Source organism: Copadichromis virginalis, linkage group LG19, assembly GCF_057382275.1.
Source record: "Copadichromis virginalis isolate Kocher_CV1m ecotype Utaka linkage group LG19, C_Virginalis_male_GT1.1, whole genome shotgun sequence".
In the NCBI taxonomy this organism is placed as follows: domain Eukaryota; kingdom Metazoa; phylum Chordata; class Actinopteri; order Cichliformes; family Cichlidae; genus Copadichromis; species Copadichromis virginalis.
Genome location: NC_140636.1, coordinates 23,222,997 through 23,246,238, shown reverse-complemented (window position 1 = coordinate 23,246,238; position 23,242 = coordinate 23,222,997). Strand labels below are relative to the sequence as shown.

The window sequence follows — 23,242 nt, the reverse complement described above, 5'->3', positions numbered from 1 at the left end:
CTGGTGAATTTGAATCCACCAATCAGAGAGGCTGTGCACTTTTCCCCACCAAAACAGGTGCATCTGTTTACACACGCAGCAGCACAGAGAGACACAGGATTTTTGCAGTCTATTTCTCATAGTGACGACTCCCCTCAAACAAATGACCGTAATTTCCTAACCGTAGGGGCTAGAACGGTCATTCTTACACCGTTTTGTTCAGAAGAGATGGGGGAATCTTCAAGTATTGACAATTTAATATTAAAATATGAATTTTTAGAGATATATGACATGGATGACTTGTTGACTTAGAAGCCACGAATTCCCCAATATGCAAATTTGAATGCCTGAGACCACATATGTGATTGGCTGGCTGGGAAGCCGTGCAGGCCCTGATTTGTGGATTTGAATTCCTCAGCCCTCAGATATGATTGGCTGGCTTAGAAGCCACGAAGGCCCCAATATGCAAATTTGAATGCCTCAGGACACTTATTTGATTGGCTGGGAAACTGTGCAGGCCCTGATTTGAAAATTTGAATGTCTCAGTCCTCACAGAGGATTGGCTGCCTGGGGACCTGGCAGAAGTATATAGAAATACTATTATTAAGCATAAATACTACATTTAGTAGAAATACTATGTTTTAGCACAAATCCTATAAAAAGCAGAAATACTATAATTTAGAACAAATAGTATAAAAAGCAGAAATACTATAATTTAGCAGAAATACTATGTTAGGCACAAATCCTATAAAAAGCAGAAATACTATAATTTAGCAGAAATACTATATTAGGCATAAATCCTATGAAAAGCAGAAATATTATGATTTAGCAGAAATACTGTATTTAGCACAAGTACCGAAAAGTACCAGAAATACTATGATTTAGCAGAATAGTAATAACTTATTGAAACACAAATGCACAGAGGGACACACAAACACAGGCTCTAATCCAGTCAACCAGTCTAACTATGTTCAATTTAAATCCTACAATGACATGCTGCCAAATAAGGGCAGGGTCTTCTCTCTCCCACTAAACACACACACACACACACACAGGGAGAGAGGACTAAGTTTCTAGGTCAGCCTGGGAGCTGCTGAATTTGAATCCACCAATCAGAGAGGCTGTTTACGTTTTCCCGCCAAAACAGGTGCATCTTTTTACACACGCAGCACAGAGACATAGACCTGCTTCTTTCAGTTTATTTTACATAGTGAGGATTCCCCTCAAACAAATGACCATAATTTCCTAACCATAGGGGCTAGAGCGGTCATTCTTACACCGTTTTGTTCAGAAGAGATGGGGGAATCTTCAAGTGTTTACAATTTATCATTAACATATGGATTTTTAGAGATATATGACATGGATGACTTGTTGACTTAGAAGCCACGAATTCCCCAATATGCAAATTTGAATACCTGGAGCCCACATACATGATTGGCTGGCTGGGAAGCTGTGCAGGCCCTGATTTGTGGATTTGAATTCCTCAGCCCTCAGATATGATTGGCTGGCTTAGAAGCCATGAAGGCCCCAATATGCAAATTTGAATGCCTCAGGACACATATATGATTGGCTGGGAAGCCGTGCAGGCCCTGATTTGAAAATTTGAATTTCTCAGTCCTCACAGAGGATTGGCTGCCTGGGGACCTGGCAGAAATATATAGAAATACTATGATTAAGCATAAATACTACATTTAGTAGAAATACTATGTTTGAGCAAAAATCCTATAAAAAGAAGAAAAACTATAATTTAGCAGAAATACTATATTAAGCACAAATCCTATAAAAAGCAGAAATACTATAATTTAGAACAAATAGTATAAAAAGCAGAAATACTATAATTTAGCAGAAATACTATGTTAGGCACAAATCCTATAAAAAGCAGAAATACTATAATTTAGCAGAAATACTATGTTAGGCACAAATCCTATAAAAAGCAGAAATACTATAATTTAGCAGAAATACTATATTAGGCATAAATCCTATGAAAAGCAGAAATAGTATGATTTAGCAGAAATACTGTATTTAGCACAAGTACCGAAAAGTACCAGAAATACTATGATTTAGCAGAATAGTAATAACTTATTGAAACACAAATGCACAGAGGGACACACAAACACAGGCTCTAATCCAGTCAACCAGTCTAACTATGTTCAATTTAAATCCTACAATGACATGCTGCCAAATAAGGGCAGGGTCCTCTCTCTCCCACTAAACACACACACACACACACACACACACAGGGAGAGAGGACTAAGTTTCTAGGTCAGCCTGGGAGCTGCTGAATTTGAATCCACCAATCAGAGAGGCTGTTTACGTTTTCCCGCCAAAACAGGTGCATCTTTTTACACACGCAGCACAGAGACATAGACCTGCTTCTTTCAGTTTATTTCACATAGTGAGGATTCCCCTCAAACAAATGACCATAATTTCCTAACCATAGGGGCTAGAGCGGTCATTCTTACACCGTTTTGTTCAGAAGAGGTGGGGGAATCTTCAAGTGTTGATAATTTAATATTAAAATATGAATTTTTAGAGATATATGACATGGATGACTTGTTGACTTAGAAGCCACGAATTCCCCAATATGCAAATTTGAATACCTGGAGCCCACATACATGATTGGCTGGCTGGGAAGCTGTGCAGGCCCTGATTTGTGGATTTGAATTCCTCAGCCCTCAGATATGATTGGCTGGCTTAGAAGCCATGAAGGCCCCAATATGCAAATTTGAATGCCTCAGGACACATATATGATTGGCTGGGAAGCCGTGCAGGCCCTGATTTGAAAATTTGAATTTCTCAGTCCTCACAGAGGATTGGCTGCCTGGGGACCTGGCAGAAATATATAGAAATACTATGATTAAGCATAAATACTACATTTAGTAGAAATACTATGTTTTAGCACAAATACTATAAAAAGCAGAAATACTATAATTTAGCAGAAATACTATATTAAGCACAAATCCTATAAAAAGCAGAAATAGGATGATTAAGCATAAACACTACATTTAGTAGAAATACTATGTTTGAGCAAAAATCCTATAAAAAGCAGAAATACTATATTAGGCACAAATCCCATAAAAAGCATAAATAGTATGATTTAGCATAAATACTACATTTAGTAGAAATACTATGTTTTAGCACAAATAGTATAAAAAGCAGAAATATTGTAATTTAGCAGAAATTCTATATTAGGCACAAATCCTATAAAATAGCAGAAATAGTATTATTTAGCACAATAGTAATAAGTTAAACAGAAAAATTGGAAAAGCAAAATGGACAGCTGAAAAAATGCTGAACATGCTGAGGGTCCCTCAAATATACTTGTTAAATGAAAAAATCAGCAAAAAAATGCACAGGGAGAGAGAAGTAAGTTTCTAGGTCAGCCTGGGAGCTGCTGAATTTGAATCCACCAATCAGAGAGCCTGTGTACTTTTTCCCGCCAAAACATGTTCCTCTTTTTACACACGCAGCACAGAGATGCACAGGATTATTGCAGCCTATTTCTCATAGTGAGGACTCCCCTCAAACAAATGACCATAATTTCCAAACCGTAGGGGCTAGAGCGGTCATTCTTACACCGTTTTGTTCAGAAGAGATGGGGGAATCTTCCAGTGTTTACAATTTATCATTAAAATATGAATTATTAAAGATATTTGACTTCTAATGCACCATAACTGAGTAGAGCGAAGCAAAAACTGCCTTGACTTGCCCTCAAACAACGCTTTGTGACTTGAAATCTATTTGGAGTATCGATATCATTCTTTCACCGTAAGAGACAGCAGGCTTTGGTGAACAATCATGGAAATTTTCAGGTCTCTGTGGAAATCCAACAAAAAGTTATGACGAGAGAAAAAAGTGGTTCATTTCCACAGTTTGAAATCTGAAGAAATCTGAGCGAAGGACGAATTTCCTACCCTCAAACAAGTCCAACTCATTTCAGAACGGTAATAGGTGAGAAAGAAATTCTTGAATTGTGAGCGTCAGGGGTGTCTGAAGATATTCGGGGACAAGCCTCATGTCTTAAAGTCGCTTCGTTAAGGAGATATGACGATTCGAATATGCCTCTCATTACAGAAATCCAGCGATGATTTTGAACAAGCTCTCCATTGACTTTATATGGAGAGTTTTGAGACCTTGTGTTGGTCTGAGGAGATTTGCAAAAATTCTATGAATCCCACAACAATGATAGTGACATTTTCTGAAAGCCAGCAAAAATACCTACGTTTTGATGTATAATTTGTGGAAGTTGAGTGAAAATTGAGCAAGTAGCAAGAAGTTGTTCGGACATGAAGTGAAAATTGCAAAACCTTCAGTGGCACACTGGAAGCCAAGAGCATAGCAACCATAACAACGCATGTATTTTGTGAAAAATCACAATTTTGCAACTCAAAACTTTAAGAGGCATAAAAGTAAAACAGTAAAACATTTGAAAAAGCTGAATCATACCTGAATAGCCCAATAATTTGTGAACATTTTAAAGTTTGAATGGTTGTTCTAGGTGAAAATATGAGGAAGTAGTTAAGTTTCAAAAACAAGCAAATTTTAGCAGAATTGCAGAAGTTTCCCATTCATTTCAATGGGACAAATTAAAGGAAAAAAGCTTAATATTTTAAAAAGTATAATAGTTAAAAATAGCAAAAATCGTAGCGTAAATTAGCAGAAATAGCAGAATAGTTTAAAATTTGAACGGTGAAAATCGGCTGAAAATTGTGGAAGTAGTTAAGTGCCAAAAAGTGTACGGAAGCAACTAGAATAATAATAATAACTAGAAAAATTTGCATTTCCTGCGAAAATGCAGTGTGGATGCTTAAAGCTGAAGCTGCATGCAAAAAGTAGCTGAAAAAGCTGAAAAGTTGCAGAAATTGTAAAAACTTTGCAGAAGCAAAAGAAGTTTGCTAAAATGGAATAACTTAGCAGAACTGCAATATCTTAGAGGAAACATAATACTTGGCAGAAATACAATAGCATAGCAGAATTTAGCAGAAATATTGTAACTTACCAGAAACATGATAACTTCTCAAAAATACAAGAATTTAGGAGAAATAGTATAAGATAACAGAAAGAATATATTTAGCCAAAAATACTTAAACATTACAGAAACACTATGATTTAGAAAAATAGTACAACAGAGCAGAAATATTGTGATTTACCAGAGACACTGTGATGAACTATGAATATTGTAATTTTAAATTAAGACTATGTTTTAGCACAAATATTATAATTTGGCAGAAATACTATAATTTAGCAGAATTACTATATTAAGCACAAATCCTATAAAAAGCAGAAATGGTATGATTAAGCATAAATACTACATGTAGTAGAAATACTTTGTTTTAGCACAAATCCCATAAAAAGCAGAAATACTGTACTATGATTTAGTAGAAAAACTATAATTAATCAGAAATACTAAATTTAGCAGAAATACTATATTAAGCACAAATCCTATGAAAAGCAGAAATAGTATGATTAAGCATAAATACTACATTTAGCAGAAATACTATATTAAGCACAATTCTTATAAAAAGCAGAAATACTATATTAAGCACAAATCTTATAAAAAGCAGAAATACTATATTAAGCACAAATCTTATAAAAAGCAGAAATACTATATTAAGCACAAATCCTATAAAAAGCAGAAATACTATATTAAGCACAAATCTTATAAAAAGCAGAAATACTATATTAAGCACAAATCTTATAAAAAGCAGAAATACTATATTAAGCACAAATCCTATAAAAAGCAGAAATAGTATATTAAGCACAAATCCTATAAAAAGCAGAAATACTATATTTGGCACAAATCCTATTAAAAGCAGAAATAGTATGATTTAGCACAATAGTAATGAGTTAAACAGAAAAATAGCTCATCTGATAGAGTGGGCACAATAATGGTGTCAAATATTTTGTTCTCCTTGTTCTCCAGTATTCTGACATATGTCTCAAAATAGAGCATTCTCTGTACAATTTCACCCCTCACATAACAAGATGAAGATGTGATCCTTGCATTGTTGAGCTGATGCCATTCCTGGTCAGCTGTCTGTTCTCCTTTTGCTGTCTCAATCTTATGTACCATGTCCTCTGTGACCAGTAAGCTTTCAAGGTTGAAGAGTTCCTCCTCACTGTAGACATGCACACTCTGTGTGGGATCCAGCCTGTACTGAGTGGCAGTGGCAGGTAAAGAGGAGGATCTTGGTAAATGTTTACAGATTTTGTGGGTAATCTGGGCTCCTGGTTAGAGAACACGCTCACCAATGCTGTCTTAAGACTGGTCTTCTTGTCACTGAAGGCCATGGTTGCGGTAAGAGGTCAATTTGTTACATCAATGTCTTTGCATGATTTTCCAGTGTTTAGCAAGGAGATGTAAAGTGGGTCACCAGCCAAGTTCTTGTACAGCGTACTCCTTTAAAGGACCATAATAATGTGAGGATAAAACAAGGCACTGTGAAAGTCATCTAGGCAATAACAATAACAATAATAATAATAACAACAACAACTTGACATTGTACCTGCATCATTATTCAAAAATGTCTTTGAGTTCATTGATCCATGGAACTGGCCCTGGTTCCAAACCCTGAAAAAAAAAAAATAGCAATAACAAATATAAAAGAAAAAAAATACTTATACATATTACTTATAACAGGTTATAAAAGAACATTAAAGGGTCAGTCCTGAATATGAATCTCAGCACTTACTGCTGTTTGGATTTGTCCCACTGTTGGTCTGTCTCGGTGCTGGTGTGAAGATACAACCTGCAGCTTCAGTTCTGAAAAATGTACTGTTTGAAAGGGCAAAACAGTGTGCTTACACACTGCATTGCCAGCTACACACCAGCACCGATCAGAAAAAAAGGACAACAGGGTCCCGAAGCTCAGTCTGCACTAAACCATATAGAAAGCCAGTCTTACACATACTGACAAAGGCTAGAGACTTTTTCAGGGTTAGATGATGGCGCTCAAGATGGAGCAGGAGTTACAGTCAAAGTCATTTATAATTCTGTGAACAACCATTATTTACCAGGGCTCACAGAATATGATCACTGTCCTTTCTTAGTGTCCTACAGAGTACAGTACCTAAAAGGATACCTTTATCACAGTAACATTCTAATACAAGTATAAATAATTTTAATAAATAGCATTTGAGTACAAATAACTGATATTAAATTTACCTGAGTATTAAAAGTTATTTCTGGGAATAAATTTAAGTGTCAAAATTAAACCTTTTTCTTATGTGCCATTTTGTTAAGAAAAAAAGCACATTGCTGCAGGTTTAATTAAAACAATATGGTAAGCTTTAGGCTTCAGGAAAAAAATGGTATTGGTTGTGAGACAAACAGTGGTAATAAGGGGACTTGTCATAATCGCTGAGTTCTCTACTGTTCTTTCTTACCCTAAGAGGCTTGATGTCTCTCCCTAAACAGGAACAGGTGAGAACTGAACACCCAGCCGATGCCTAACTTACAGTGTGATGCAAAAGTTTGGGCAAAATTGTTAATAGTCATTATTTTCCTGTATAAATGATTGATTGTTATGATAAAAAATGTCAGTTAAATATATCATATAGGAGACACACACAGTGATATTTGAAAAGTGAAATGACCAGAAAGTGTGTGATAATTGTTTAAACAAAATCAGGCAGGTGCATAAAATTGGGCACTGTTGTCATTTTATTGATTCCAAAACCTTTAGAACTAATTGTTGGAACTCAAATTGGCTCGGTAATCTCAGTGACCCCTGACCTACATACACAGGTGAATCCAATAATGAGAAAGAGTATTTAAGGGGGTCTACTGTAAGTTTCCCTCCTATTTTAATTTTCTCTGGAGAGTAGCAACATAGCGGCTCAAAACAACTCTCAAATGACCTGAAGACAAAGATTGTTCACCATCATGAATTAGGGGGAGGACACACAAAGCTATCTCAGAGATTTAAGCTGTCGGTTTCCACAGTTAGGAACATATTGAGAAAATGGAAGACCACAGGCTCAGTTCAAGTTAAGGCTGGAAGTGGCAGACCAAGAAAAATCTCGGATAGACAGAAGCGACGAATGGTCAGAACATTCAGAGTCGATCCACAGACCAGCACCAAAGACCTACAACATCATCTTGCAGCAGATGGAGTCACTGTGCATCGTTCAACCATTCGGCGCACTTTACACGAGCAGATGCTGTATGCGAGAGTGATGCAGAGGAAGCCTTTCTCCACCCACAGCACAAACAGAGCCGCTTGAGGTTTGCTAAAGCACATTTGGACAAACCAGCTTCATTCTGGAATAAGGTGCTGTGGACTGATGAAACTAAAACTGAGTTATTTGGGCATAACAAGGGGCGTAGTGCATCAAGGAAAAAGAATACAGTATTCCAAGAAAAACACCTGCTACCTGCAGTAAAATATGGTGGTGGCTCCATCATGCTGTGGGGCTGTGTGGCCAGTGCAGGGACACATGGATTCCACTCAGTATCACCAGATTCTGGAGACCAATGTCCAGGAATCAGTGACAAAGCTGAAGCTGCGCTGAGGCTGGATCTTTCAACAAGACAACGACCCGAAACACTGCTCAAAATCCACTAAGGCTTTCATGCAGAGGAACAAGTACAACGTCTCAGTCCCCAGACCTGAATATTATTGAAAATCTGTGGTGTGACTGTCCATGCTTGGAAGCCATCAAACCTGAATGAACTAGAGATGTTTTGTAAAGAGGAGTGGTCCAAAATACCTTCAACCACAATCCAGACTCTCATTGGAACCTACAGGAAGTGTTTAGAGGCTGTAATTTCTGCAAAGGGTGAATCTACTAAATATTGATTTCATGTCTTTTTTTGTGGTGCCCAAATTTATGCACCGGCCTGATTTTGTCTAAAAAAAAAAATATTGCACACTTTCTGTAAATCCAATACACTGCATTTCACTTCTCAAATATCACTGTGTGTGTCTCCTATATGATATATTTAACTGACATTTTTCATTGTAACAACCAACAATTTATACAGGAAAATAATGACTATTAACAAGGTTGCCCAAACTTTTGCATCACACTGTAACTCTCAGCCTGGCCATTTCACTTTTCCTGCTGTGCTGGCCTGCCCTGATGATGACAACACTGGTCACCCAGTCATTGTTTGACACTGGTTAAAAAGGGAAGTTATCAATGCACAACTTACAAACATTCCAAAAAGCAAAGCAAAAAACCTTTAGTATTTTGTCAAATGCCATACTTATTTTTGTCATTTTTAACCAAATCTAGCTCTACTCAGAGTAGAGGAAAAATTCTCCATGTTTCACCATTGGATTCAGCAAAGATGATTCTACTAAGCATTACTTACGGTATTAATATAGATAAATGAAACATTTGCTTCATTTATGAAAGCTGATTCATCAGTGTTAAAACTACAATAAAAGGTGTTACAATCAAGAATTGCTGACATTTCAAATACTCATCAGTCTAAGCTAAGAAACCCTGTGTGACTTGGCCTCAAAAGCACACAGTCCAGTACTTAACCACATAATAATGATTAAAAGTAAGTAATAGTTTTTGTCCTCTAAATATGAAAGCTTGCCTGTTTAATATGCATCTTTGAAACTATTTTTCCCCAAATGTTGGATACTTGTCACAAATATTCCTCTCTGTAGCTCTGACATATCACAGGTCACCTGATGCCTTCGGTTTCTCTCTTGCCTTTCAGTAATCACCTACTTAGAATTCACAAAAGACCAACAATTACACCATTGACAGAAATGTCACAAAAGTCACAAAAAGGTTCTGGTGCAGAGTTCTACTTCTACTTCAGCTTCTTGGAGGCAGGAAGTGTGACAAAAGTGAAGCTTTACAGACAGAGTAGAGCAAAGTAACTGGGACAAATTTAATCTCTAAATGACTATTTACCTGTTCTTGAGAGGGCTCGAACATCATAGTTACTCGATGTTTACACTCTTACAGTCAGTCTTGATCAATTCAGCAAAAACATCTGAAAAACAAAATGTTGCACAATTTTTAAAAATAAAACAAGTAGAATTTTAAGCAAATTCTAACATGTCTGATTCTATACTGTTCAATATTATTTCATTTTCATTGTGACATCACTAGTTACATCTGATATTTCAGAGAAAACACTAAAACAATCAGCTGTTTGTGAGCTGCACACTATGATTGTGATAAAACATTTAAACTTTGTAGCTCATACAGTTATACCTCTGCTTTACGGTCTTCTGGCTTTAAGTTTATTAGGCTCTTCTTGCATAACCATCAGAGAAATAATTGGATAGTAGTCATCTGAATGTTACAGTTACTGAGGCAAAGTGTGTGGCATTAGGAGAAAGAGACAAAAAAGAAAAAACAAAACCTAAGCTGGGAAAGCTATACCTGAAACATCATTAGAAAACCTGAGACGTGGAAACTCAGAGGGGATGTCCAGCAGAGAAAACACAGGGGCTGATAGATAGCAGAGAACGTAGAAGTAACGCAGACAATCTAACGAAAACAGAGGTGAACACACACACTATGGCTGTGTCCCAATTAAGAGACCGCACACTTTGAGTGTGATTACGTCACCGCCACGGGACAACGGCTGTCCCAATTCCAAGTGTACTTCAAATGCATACTCCAAATGCGCCGTCGATTTCCCCAAATATCAAGCGTGGTCCGGTGCACGCTTTGTGGTCCCATATATCCCACAATTCATAGCGCGGCAGTGGGTGTAGATAATTTTGCAGCAAAATATGGCAAAAGGCAGCGGCCGAAGAGTGAACTGTCAATGAATATAACGTCACTGATTTTTGTGCGAATGTTTAATGAAGAACATTAAAACATTACTGTTGGCCACATGTCGGCAAAGTTATGTGACATTAGTGATGTTTGTACTTTCAGCAATTACTTGGTTTTAAAGCCTTTACTTCTAAATTATATATATATATATATATATATATATATATATATACACATATATATATATATATATATACACACACACACACATATATATACACATATATATATACACATATATATATATATACACATACACATACACACACATGTATATACGCCTGTCCCCACACCTCGCGTGGGAGCCGCTGGGGCTCGGCAGGGACCGGTGCCTGTTCCTGCGCCCCGGAAGAAGGCGGCGGAGCCGGCAGCGGTGGAGGCGGCGCCCGAGGAGCCGCTCCAGCCGGGAGAGACTGAAGCGGCACCCGAGGAGTCGCTCCAACCGGGAGAGATAGCAGCGGAGGCGGCACCCGAGGAGTCGCTCCAGCCGGGAGAGACAGCGGCGGAGGCGGCGCCCGAGGAGCCGCTCCAGCCGAGAGAGACAGCGGCGGAGGCGGTGCCCGAGGACCCGCTCCAGCCGGGAGAGGCAGCGGCGGAGGCAGCTGCTCCCACCGGGAGGGGCGGAGAAGCCGCGGGATAAGTCGGTGGTGCCCGTGCTAGGGGAGTCCGCGGCACCGAAGCCCGAGGTTGGCGGGGTGAGCAGAGCGGCCTCACCTCCACCAGAGGCCGGTGCCTGCCGGACATCTGCCCAGCCGCCTGCGAGCCGGGGCGCACGACCGTGCCGACCGCGCCGCGTTCACCTGCCACGCGGCCGACCTTCCGCCTGCGGTGGGGGGAGTACGTTCGGCCGGATGGTTCCCCGGCCTCAGTCAGGCGATGGGGGTATGTGGCGAGGCGTAGCCTGCGGTGCCGTGCAGAGGAGGCGGACACACCTGTACGGCATCCGCAATCACGCCCCGCCGAATTAAATATTGTACTGGGTCCTGTGGTTGGGTTGTTGGTGTTATGTTGAGCTGGCAGCAGGAGAGCTGCAGCTCTGAGTGCGAATGTACAGCAACCATGTAGGGATTAATAAAAAAATATCAAAATGCCACTGGGTCTGCCGTGGTCGTTTACAATGATAAATTTAAAGTCATACTAACTTTGACATATTTCTTCATATATTTGTTGAATTAAATGGTTATATGAATTAAACAGTCTGTCTGTACATAATTCTGACAGATTTTAAGGAGGCTGTAAGCTCACCAAGCCAAAACCCCAACCATACTATAGCTTTTACATCATTACATTTCTGAGTTTCATAACTGTGGTGGTGCAACTACATAATACATTATTTTAAACATACCCTAAACAACAGCTTTACAATGAACACAACTGTAAAGATTTCTGACCTTAAGTGTTTTACCCTACAGCAAGCTATCACGATTAGGCACTTATATTTAACATAGCTAATACATTTACCTTTTCCTGTCATGTGTTGACCAAGTTTAGCTTACCTTTTTGAAGTAAAACCTTGAAGCTTGACCCTTTGAATTTTGAAATGTTAGGATGCTCAGTCACCGTGTGCAGCCTTGAAACCTGCGCCTTCGGACGAAATCTGGAGGGAATTAGCACTCCTGCGTCTATGAACGTATTCGAACCGCATTGATTTCCCGCACTCTGTCCCGGGGACTAGCAGTAACGTGGATCTGTTAGGCGTGCTTCCATGACACCAGGAAAAGAGATCGCCACTTTCAAAATAAAAGCTCATCTAAAAAAATACATGCAGGGCTTTAGCAGTCGAACTTTAAAAAAACTACATAATACATTAACTACATAAAAAATAAAAAAGACCAGTAATTTTATACGTTTTAAATTGTAAGTTTGAGACTTATAAAATAGTACTGATAATTTCATAATTCAAATTAGACAAGAATCGGGTCTGATCACCAACAAAAACCGCCCTAAAGTAAAGGGACAAAATCAACACAAGGCAGTACAATTGGGAAAAACAACAATCATAGTTAGCCAATCAGGCCGATGGCAACAGATTGCATCACAATTTGTAACATCAAAGACCAGCGGTCCCTTTCCCGGTCTTTCTGAAGAAACTTACAGACACAGTCACAGCTCTTCTACTTTGTGCTCTATTAAGAACTTCATAAAACGTAAGTATTGATATTGAAACCGTTTTTTAGTGCCTTTATACCATGTATAACACATTATAATGTAGTGAAAGATAAAAAATCTAGCCATTTAAGTTCCTGTGAATATAAAGACCGTCAAAGTACCCCTAAAATTTGGTCTGACTTTTCTATCGGCCTATGAATGTTTTATATATCGTTAGCTTCATAGCATAATTGCCTAAGTCAATGACTTAGGCACTTATGCTATGAAGCTAACGATATGTGTATCTCCATTTTTCTCTCGAAGAAAAAAAATTACTTTTGATAAATTCACATTTAGTATTGATAGCAATGTATTTGTAGGTGTCATAGTTTGATGAACTTATTGTTTCAGGGATATTTAATTGAAAAAACTATCTGAATGTATTCATGAAAATGGCATCTATTTTTTTATGAAATATTAAGATCTTACAGAATCAGACAAATCTTCCAGATCTATAACAGTTTTATAAACTTTAAGACGTTACGTTTGGGCTGTTAGTAGGAAAGAATTGCTTAAGGCTGGCACTCTGCCCTGGCAACCGTCTCCCAACTTTGCTGTTTCTGGTCATAAAATTGCCATTTTCTGCCCAGTTAAGGAGGGCGGGACTGACCAAAAAGCAGGGACAGTAATTCTATAATTTTATTGGCTCAAATGATTAAAAAGGGGAGCCAATATGAACTAAAGCCACAGAGACCAAGCAGGCGCACTATGTTTTTGTTTGTGTGTGTGCACCTGGCCTGTGTGTGTTGGGGGAGGGGGAAGGGCAGGCAGGCAATCTTTAAGATGTCTGTAATGTTGCTGTTTTTCACTTCAGGAGCATGAATCCTTTTTCAGATAATCTTCCTATGATGATTCATTGTTTTCTATTGTCCACTGTAACCTATTTTCAAGTATTATTTTAATTAATAATTATTTTAATTATTATCTGAAAACAATTAAACCTGAAAGGCCCTGGGGACCTTTTGTGGCTTTTGCATTTTTCGATTCCAAGCCATTTGCACTGTGTTTAATTGAATATAGCCTAATTCTCCAAAAAAAAGTTTGGTATAATTTTATTTCAAAATTCAAGTCTGACTTCCTTAAATTAGCTTCAGTGGCTAAGCTAACAATACACATCCTCTTAGAGCCCTAGTGGACGTTTTCGTCCCATTGACTTCCATTATAAACGCTATTTTTCACTGCAGAATTATTACCGTTAATGTCCTGGTGATTACTCATGTCTCCGTCTCGTTTTGGTCTATTGGCCTTAGAGTTGTAATTGTTTTATTTGTCCACCGGGTGGCGCCCTTGCTCCACATTTGACCCCGGGCTGGAAAACAGCGGGCTGCTTGGACAGACCTGCCGGAAATGAAGCCTCATTTCCGGCGTGCAGCACCGGCTTCGCCCGCTGATCATTTTTTGGTCCCTAGGACCATGAGAGGGTGCTTTTTTTTTTTTAGTCAACAGGAAATGACGTATTTGTTGTCACGTGGTATCGGACGTGTGGGCTGGAAAAAGCAGTCCCCGGTGATCGTGCCCCGGTGATCGTCGCGACTTACCCCGGCAACATGCACTTATTTCGGCCTAGAGGAGGAGCATTTGCCGCCTGGAGACCATTTTCTGGTCCTGAAAAAAAAAATAAAAGGCGATCGAAATGACTGTTTGTGCCAATCTTTAGTCCATCTAAAGGCCTAATTATAATAACAATCAAATATTACTTCAAATGTTTTTTTGGGAAAATATTTAGTTTTTTAGGTTTTTTTTTAGTTTTTTTGTAATTTAAAGGGTTAAAACAACGAAAATATAATTAAAACTTTATATGAATATTTCAGGGAGAAGTAGTTTTAAAAGACTGACCAATTTAAAGTGAAAAAAAAAATTAATATTTAATATTTTTATTGCACTTTTTGGGCGTGGTCGATAGTGTGCATTTTATGAAATGCGCTCCTGGAAAAAAAATAAAAGGCGATCGAAATGACTCTTGGTGCCAATCTTTAGTCCATCCAAAGGCCTAATTATAATAACAAACGAATATTACTTCAAATGTTTTTTTTTTGAAAATATTAAGTTTTTTTGTTTTTTGGGCCTAAAAAAACAGGGCGCTCATGTAATAAACCTGGGATTTAAAGGGTTAAAACAACGAAAATGTAATTAAAACTTTATATGAATATTTCAGGGAGAAGTAGTTTTAAAAGACTGACCAATTTAAAGTGGAAAAAAATATGAATATATAATCTTTTTATTGCACTTTTTGGGGGGTGGACGTTTAGGTCCATTAGGGCCTTTAGAGGGTGCATTTTTTAAGGGCCTACCAAGGGTTTTAAGTGGGGAAAAGAAAATTGTGATTTTTTTTCTGCGTTCCATCCAGAGTGAATTGGATAGACTTACATGTGCTGTAATATTTGTATGTATTTTATGAAGGCTCATAAGCGTTTAATTAATTTTCAGACCAACATTTTGTAAAGATAATTTGTGTTTTTACAAAAATATTGAAATGTTTTCAGGTATGTAAATATCAAGCAGGAACCTCAGAAACACACGTAGGGTTGAGGAAGTTCATGATGTGTTTGTTTTATATCAAAATGTGAAGAGATGACATGAAAGCAACAGGTGTTACTGTATTCTGTCAGAACTGGATCCAGCAGAAATGTATGAACCTGTTAATGTGTTTATTTTGCTTTTTTTTTTTTTCAGAATGGCCTTAAGGAAACTGACTGACAACCGGCCTGAGACGCCGTATTTCCGGCCCCCACCCATTCATATCCGGGTGTTGAAATGTTGTGACCAGCTAAAGGTGATTCAATTCAATTTTATTTATATAGCATCAAATCACAACAGTCGCTTTAAGGCGCTTTATATTGTACAGTAGATCGTACAATAATAAATACAGAGAAAAACCCAACAATCATATGATGTAGACTTTCACATGTATGAACGTGACTATGGAGTAAGATCATAGAAATACATTTCTTTATTTATGTATTTATCAGGTGATCAGCTGGGTTACTGAGGATGGAGAGGTCAAAGCACTGTCAACAAAAAAAAATAAAGTGGCAGCAATCACAGACGGTGAAACAGTGCTGAAGATCACCTTGTTTGAAGAGTTCTCCTCCAAAGTAAAACAGGACATGTCCTACATGATGAGGGGACATGAGCTGAGGGGCCAAGCTCCCCCTTATCTCATCAATATCACTGCAAGGACACAGTTCTTTAAAGCTCCTGCCCTGGCAGTCTCGGAGGCCCTCATCATTAAGGCGGAGGAGCTGCTTAATCCACCTTCCCCAGTAACACCACTAAAGATGAGCCCAACATCTGGAGGGCTCATGACAGTGGAAGGGGAGGTTGTGGAGGTAAATATTTGTGGTTCCATCAGAATTGATATTGCTTCAGGTTTTCAAAGAAACCATTACTTTTTTGTCTTTAAAAGTAAAAATAATAATTTTATTGTTCTTGTCAAACAAACACAAAATGGTGAGAACAAGATCAACCACTATTATTTTGTAAATGGTTGTAGATTTATCATTAACAACAATAATAAAATAATAGATGTAGTAAGTCAAGAAAGTAGCACCTAGATGTACACACACAGATTTATGCAATCACTATAACTGACATTATATTTTAATTGAATTTTCAGTGTTCGGCAGTGAGGACAGTTTGCTCAGGCAAACAACTGGTGCCAATACGCACTCTCCAGCTAAAACAGGTAATGGTGCAACTAAAGTGTAATATTGAAAATGGTGAAAATAGGCACATTTGAGATTTCCATTAGTTAATGAATAAATGTTTCATTCTGTCATTTTTGTGATTTCAGGATGGACATACCATGACTGTCTCCTTGTGGAGGGAGGCGTCAATTGTTGACGTTCGTGTGGGAGATCAGGTAAAGATCTCCCATGTGAAAGTGCACCGCTCCGCCTATGGAGTACAGCTCCAGTCAACTTCCCATACAAAGACTGAGGTATGAAGAAGCCATATGTTTGTACCAACATGTAATAGCAATGTCATTTGCCAAAATGTTTAGAATTATAGGTGGTCCAAAAGATTGACTCTGTTCATCTGGACGTAGCATTTTCAAGTGGGAGAAATGTTTCATCACTCATCCAAGTGACTTCTTCAGTCTCAGCGGACTGCAGGTTTCTGTGGTCTTTGATCAGTGCCCGTGACAATTTGTATATTACTGACCAATTAACTGACCTCCCAGCCTATTGCTTCTTCAGTGGGCTAGTTTCAGTCATTATGCAATGTACTGTTTAAAAGATTGGGTAAAACAGACTGAAGAAGTCACCTGGATGAGTGACAAAACATTTCTCCCACTTGAAAATGCTACGTCCAGATGAACAGAATCATCCTTTTGGGATTTACTTACATGGATCATTGAGCATGCATCAAGATGTGATTACCATATTAAATATATGCTTTTTGTGTATTGACAGACAAAGGAAGATGAACGTACTCAAGTAACTGTAGTTGGTGTGGACACTGCAGAGCAGTGCAGTGCACTGCAGTCCACCCAGCTGCAAGTTCTCCTTCTAACTGGAGAAACCCTCTTCATTGAAGAGGAGATGTGGAAGCCCTACGAGGAGGAGTTTGAGAAGCACAGGATCACTTTTACTGTAAAAATCAAAGGAAAACAAATAGTACACATAAAAAAACAGAATAAATATATATAGATATAGATATATATAGATATATATATAGATATAGATATGTATATATATATATAGATCTATATATATAAATATAGTTCATTTGTTTTGTTTGTATTTTTTAAAATGTTCAAGTTGCTATGTTCATTCATTTAAACAATATTTAAAAGTTATAGTTTCAACTGCATTCTTATGCTAAGTGTTTTTTAATCTGATAAAATCTAATAAATAGCTGAAAATGCATAAAGCAGTCTCATGTTTATTAAATGAAACAGAAGACATGGTTTATAAAACACTCTCTAATGTACAGTTACATTGCATGCTCTGTACAGAGCTTAACAGACTTTTTAAGCACTTAAAACCTTCGATAAAGAACACTCCTGTAGGCCAACAACTGCCTATCTGTATGTTCAACATCATATAATACTGTTTTTATGTGTGTTTTCTAGAAGGCTGAAAGATTATATATGTTTTTCTTAAACAGTTTGAAAACATTAATAACAGTCAGTTTCAGTTTCCCTAAGTGTTGTGGTGTATTAGCTTCTGGGCTGGCTGAAGCCTATCAGGGCAAGTCCATTTAGCTCAGAATTCATATGATTACTACCAGTGTTTATTAGAGTAAAAGAAATAAATGTGAGAAGAACATGTGAGTAGTTTCTTTTAAAAAGCCTCATGGCAATGGGGATAAAGACCCTCCTGAACCTCTGAGTCCTGCAGTGCAGTAAGATGACCCTCTCACTGCAGTTCATCTTGTACTGTGAGGATGCTTAGGTGGCTGTATTTATTGTTCTCCATTTTAGATTACAACTTCTTCCTCATCTGCTCTGCACGATGTCTGACTGACTCAACATCTTTGCAGACTGTCCTGCATTGTTTTGTTTTGTTTTTAGGTCTGGTGAACTCTTTACCACCTCCTTGGTGTTGCTGTTCAGGAGAAGACTGTTGTCATTGCTTCAGTCAGTTAAACAAATCTATACTAGAAAAATTTGCATTTCCTGCGAAAATGCAGTGTGCATGCTGTAAAGCTGAAGCTGTCTGCTGAAAATAGTTGAAAATAGCTGAAGAAGCTGAAGAAATCAAAGTCAGTGTTTAAAAAGTTGTTGAAATTTTAATAACTTTGCAGAACAACATCAAGTTAGCAAAAATGTAATAACTTATCAGAAATGCAATAACTTAGAAGAAACATAACAATTCAGCAGAAATGTTGTAGTTTACCAGAAGCTACAACTTAGCAGAAATGTAATAATTTAGTCAAAAATTAATAACTTGGCAGAAATATTACAACTTACCAGAACTGCTATAATTTTGCAGAAATGTAATTATTAGGAAAAAAATTTATACAGATAACAGCTGAAAACGATGAAGTAACCTCAAAGTTACTTGTTTAACTGTGAAAAATGACCAGAAACATTAGAAAAGAAAGAAAACCAATTCAATTCAATTTATATAGCGCCAAATCACAACAAAAGTCACCTTAAGGCGCTTCATAGATACAGAGAAAAACCCAACAATCATATGACATATGACCCCTATGAGCAAGCACTTTGGCGACAGTGGGAAGGAAAAACTCCCTTTTAACAGGAAGAAACCTCCAGCAGAACCAGGCTCAGGGAGGGGCGGCCATCTGCTGCGACCGGTTGGGGTGAGAGAAGGAAGACAGGAATACCAGCCAGCAGATAAACTGATGTGAAACAAAACCAAGGTAAAATTGCAGAATTTACACAGTTGGTGAAATGTAAAAATGGCAACATAAAAACCCCAAACAAACAAACAAAAAAAAACCAAACAACATTTAGTTAATAAATGCACAAGATGATTCGATGATAAATATGGTACCAATCTACAAAATACTGTCGAAATGAAGTCGACATTGTGATATATTTCAGGTGTGGAGAGTCACACAGCTAAACAATCGATGTGCATATTTAAAGAATCAAATAAAGAACATTGTTGTGGAATAAATTACAGTGAATAATAATCACTGCCCTGCGTTAGAGAGTGACTTATGATGAGGTATTAATTGGCTTAACTTTACCTCTAACAGCTTTTCAGATAGTGCTGTGACCAGGGTGAAATCCATCATAAAGTAACTGTAAACAGTAGAACCATTAGCATGAATGTTATGGTTCTACCCTGATCAAAACTCAAGTCTGCTGTTTGACCTGATATAAAATGATAAAGAGGAACACATATAAATGACCTTTATGAACTTTTCAAAATGACTTTATATGTCTGACCCATTATCTATATATATTAGAGCAGATGTGGAAAACCACTGTTAGACCTACTCTATACTAACACAAACACAGTCAAAAATTCATTGCTAGTGTGACATGTGGTCCTTTTTGCCTTTGACCAATGATATGCTGGTTACTTGGACCAGTTTAGTATTTGCTGTCACAGAGGAATGTTAACCATAAATCCAAAAGACAAAACTGAAAAAATATGTTAATTGCAAACATGTTTTTGCTTAGTAAGAGGATTGAAATTACATGGAAACTGTCACCTTAAAGCCTCATTGTAAATATCATCACAAACAGATGTTTTCCACACGGTTAACAAAGCTCCACCACATCCAATCACTGCATATAAATCTAAAAGAAAACAACAACAAATAAAATGTAATTAACACAAGTGAAGTCTAAGGAGCTTGGAAAGAAAAGCGTCTGGACTTGTTTAAGTTACTTGAAGACGTTTCACCTCTCATCCGAGAAGCTTCTTCAGTTCTAAGGGTCAATGGTGGAGAGTCCCAGATTTAAACCCAGTGGGAGTTTCCCCCCAAAGAGGGACAAAGAACCCCCTGATGATCCTCTACCTAATCACATGAGCCAAGGTGTGAAAGTGGGTGTGGGTCCCAATCAGCCAGGGTTTCGGGTGAGCTCATTGTGAAACCTGGCCCCACCCTATCATGTGATTTCCCGAGGTCAGGAAATCACCCACGCCCACTCCCAGGGTGTGAGTGGACGTTACGGTGTCTGGGGAGGGAACTCAAAACTGGATTATAGATGGCAGACAGTTGGTGTCATAAACCACCGCCTCTGTTTAAAGATGGTCGCTCACAGTGGACGTAAATGGCTTCTTTCACTCCTCCATCTGTCCAAAATGTGAACATTGGCATCCTCAAAGACTGACCTTTGTCCTTTAGATGCAGATGAACTGCTGAGTCTTGTCCCGTGGAGGTGGCTCTTCTATGTTGTGCCATGTGCTTGTGAAGTGGCTGTTTGGTCTCTCCGATGTAGAAGTCTGGGCATTCCTCGCTGCACTGTACAGCGTACACCACAATGTTAAGTTTGTGTTTAGGAGTTTTGTCTTTCGGGTGAACCAGTTTCTGTCTGAGTGTGTTACTGGGTCTGAAGTACACTGGGATGTCGTATTTGGAGAAAACTCTCCTGAGTTTTTCTGATACACCGGCTACATAGGGAATGACAATGTTGTTGTGTCTGTCTTTCTTATCCTCCCTCGCTGGTGTCTGATGTTCTTTTCTGTGAAGCTGGAATGCAGGCACACTGGACGAGCTTATTCTAAAAAAATACAGAAAAAGGAACATTTTTTTTGTGTTAAGGCCTAAAAACTACAAATAAGTTATACAATGAACAATATTGAAATACCTTATAGGTATAGGTATAGGTAATACCTTGCAGGCCATATAACCAGAATCCAGAGCAATCTCACACTCACATGATGGTGAGGAAAGACATGAGCTCTGCAATGAGGTTTGAAGGCCTCAGTTGGGACACGGAAGAACTCAGAAGACAGCAATACCTGCACAGAGAGACAGAGTAGAAAAAGCATAGATTTGTAATCCATAATGTGAATTAAAACTCAAAAAGTGTCAACAAGTATAATCATTTGAGTGTGGAATTATTTATGCAATAAACAGGATTTTAATTAATTAATTGAATTAAAAACACTGACATTTTTAAAAAAATCAAAGATAAAGAATCATACCTCTCTCTGCTCTGAGGATCACTGAGCATCTCTGACAGGAAATACAGTTTCCTCAGTATGAGTCATCATTGATGGTCTCAGAGGTGTGTAGTGTGGCAGCATGATGATGGTCTCCAGATCAGGCAGGAGGTCAGGTGATGGGTGTGTCATCTTCTCCATTGAAGACACACTGGTATGGCAATTCATAACACAGCAGTCTCCTTGTGGCATGTAGTTATCTGTGCAGTCCAGCACTGATGGATCAAGTTTGGCTCAGCAGTTCATGAAGATGGTGTTAAGATGTTGTTGTGTCAGCTGAGGATGGTGAAGTTTGAAGGTTTTGCCACAAAGGAGACTGTGCCGTGTCTGAAAAAATATATCTACAAAACAAGTGCTTTTAACACCACCCACCCAGCTCAGCCCCCAAGTGTCTATGTAATGCTGGTATGGGGTGTCGGTTACTAAGTCTAATTAGTACATAGGGGATGACAATGTTGTTGCATCTGTCTTTCTTATCCTCCCTCGCTGGTATCTGATGTTCTTTTCTGTGCATCTTTGCTGACTTTAAGAACGCCCAATTAGGATAGCCACACGTTTTGAGTGCTTCCTTTACATGTGTGTGTTCCTTCTTTTTCCCTTCAGGCTTAGAGGGAACATGTTCTGCCCGGGGGGGTGTCCTAATTACTCCAAGTTTGTGTTACAGAGGGTGATGGAAGTCAAAGAGGAGGTACTGGTCCGTGTGTGTGGGCTTCCAGTAAACTTCGATGTTGAGTTTGCCGTTCTCTTCAATGTGCACAGCGCAGTCCAGGAAAAGCAAACAGTCGTCCTTTGTGTCTTCCCTGGTGAACTTGATGTTTTTATCCACGGCGTTAATGTGCGCAGTGAAGGATTCCACTTCTTGCCTTTTGATTTTGACCCAGGTGTCGTCTACATATCTCTACCAGTGGCTGGGTACTCTTCCTTTGAAAGAGCCAAGAGCCTTCCTTTCCACTTCCTCCATGTAAAGGTTGGCTACAACAGGTGACACAGGGGAACCCATGGCACAGCCATGTTTTTGTCTGTAGAAACCCTCGTTGTATTTGAAATATGTAGTGGTGAGGCAGAGGTCTAACAGTGTGCACATCTGATCGGGTGTGAAGTTGGTCCTGTCTTCCAAGGAGCTGTCTTCTTGCAGTCGTTTTCTGACAGTCTCCACTGCCTCTGTAGTGGGTATGCAAGTGAAGAGAGAGACTACATCAAAGGACATCATGAGAACCTTCACAGACATGACACAAGGGAAGACTTTTGATTTAATAACTAAGCTTAAAACAAGTGTTACCTTTGAATATTTGTGGGAAAAATCTGATGCTACCCCAAGAATACAAAGCCACACTGGAAATGATGACAGGCTTGCAGCCCTCTGTCTTCCTGGAGTGAGGTACCCGATCAGTAGAAGTGAATTGACAGAAGTCAGTGTCTGTAAGAGTGGCCAAACACTGATACTCTGTCCACTTGCGTAGAGTCTAAGAAGCTGGAATGCAGGCACACTGGACGAGCTTGTTCTAAAAGATACAGAAAAAGGAACATTTTTTTTGTCTGTAGAAACCCTAAAAACTACAAATAAGTTATACAATGAACAATGTTGAAATACCTTATAGGTGCTGCGGGCCACATAACCAGAATCCAGAGCAATCTCACACTCACATGATGGTGAGGAAAGACATGAGCTCTGCAATGAGGTTTGAAGGCCTCAGTTGGGACACGGAAGAACTCAGAAGACAGCAATACCTGCACAGAGAGACAGAGTAGAAAAAGCATAGATT

The 23,242-nt window shown here is 38.5% G+C and overlaps 1 protein-coding gene and 1 pseudogene across 1 annotated transcript; one reads left to right on the top strand and one right to left on the bottom strand.

Annotated features, from left to right (window-relative positions):
* The first annotated feature begins 11,030 nt into the window (after positions 1-11,030).
* On the top strand, positions 11,031-18,412 carry LOC146686084 (uncharacterized). The gene is made up of 7 exons (XM_085440971.1): positions 11,031-11,619; positions 15,559-15,658; positions 15,855-16,214; positions 16,502-16,570; positions 16,679-16,825; positions 17,301-17,504; positions 18,404-18,412. Exons 2-7 carry the CDS (start codon positions 15,560-15,562, stop codon positions 18,410-18,412), a joined length of 888 nt encoding a protein of 295 aa, XP_085297097.1. The 5' UTR covers positions 11,031-11,619; position 15,559.
* Positions 18,413-18,601: 189 nt separating this feature from the next.
* On the bottom strand, positions 18,602-22,741 carry LOC146686083 (uncharacterized; annotated as a pseudogene).
* Positions 22,742-23,242: the final 501 nt, after the last annotated feature.

Excerpts from the sequence above, each read along its gene's own strand:
- LOC146686084 (XM_085440971.1), top strand. The coding sequence starts at position 15,560 with ATGGCCTTAAGGAAACTGACTGACAACCGGCCTGAGACGCCGTATTTC. Across the intron at positions 15,659-15,854 it reads AATGTTGTGACCAGCTAAAG|GTGATCAGCTGGGTTACTGA; the intron begins GTGATTCAATTC and ends TGTATTTATCAG. Across the intron at positions 16,571-16,678 it reads GCACTCTCCAGCTAAAACAG|GATGGACATACCATGACTGT; the intron begins GTAATGGTGCAA and ends TTGTGATTTCAG.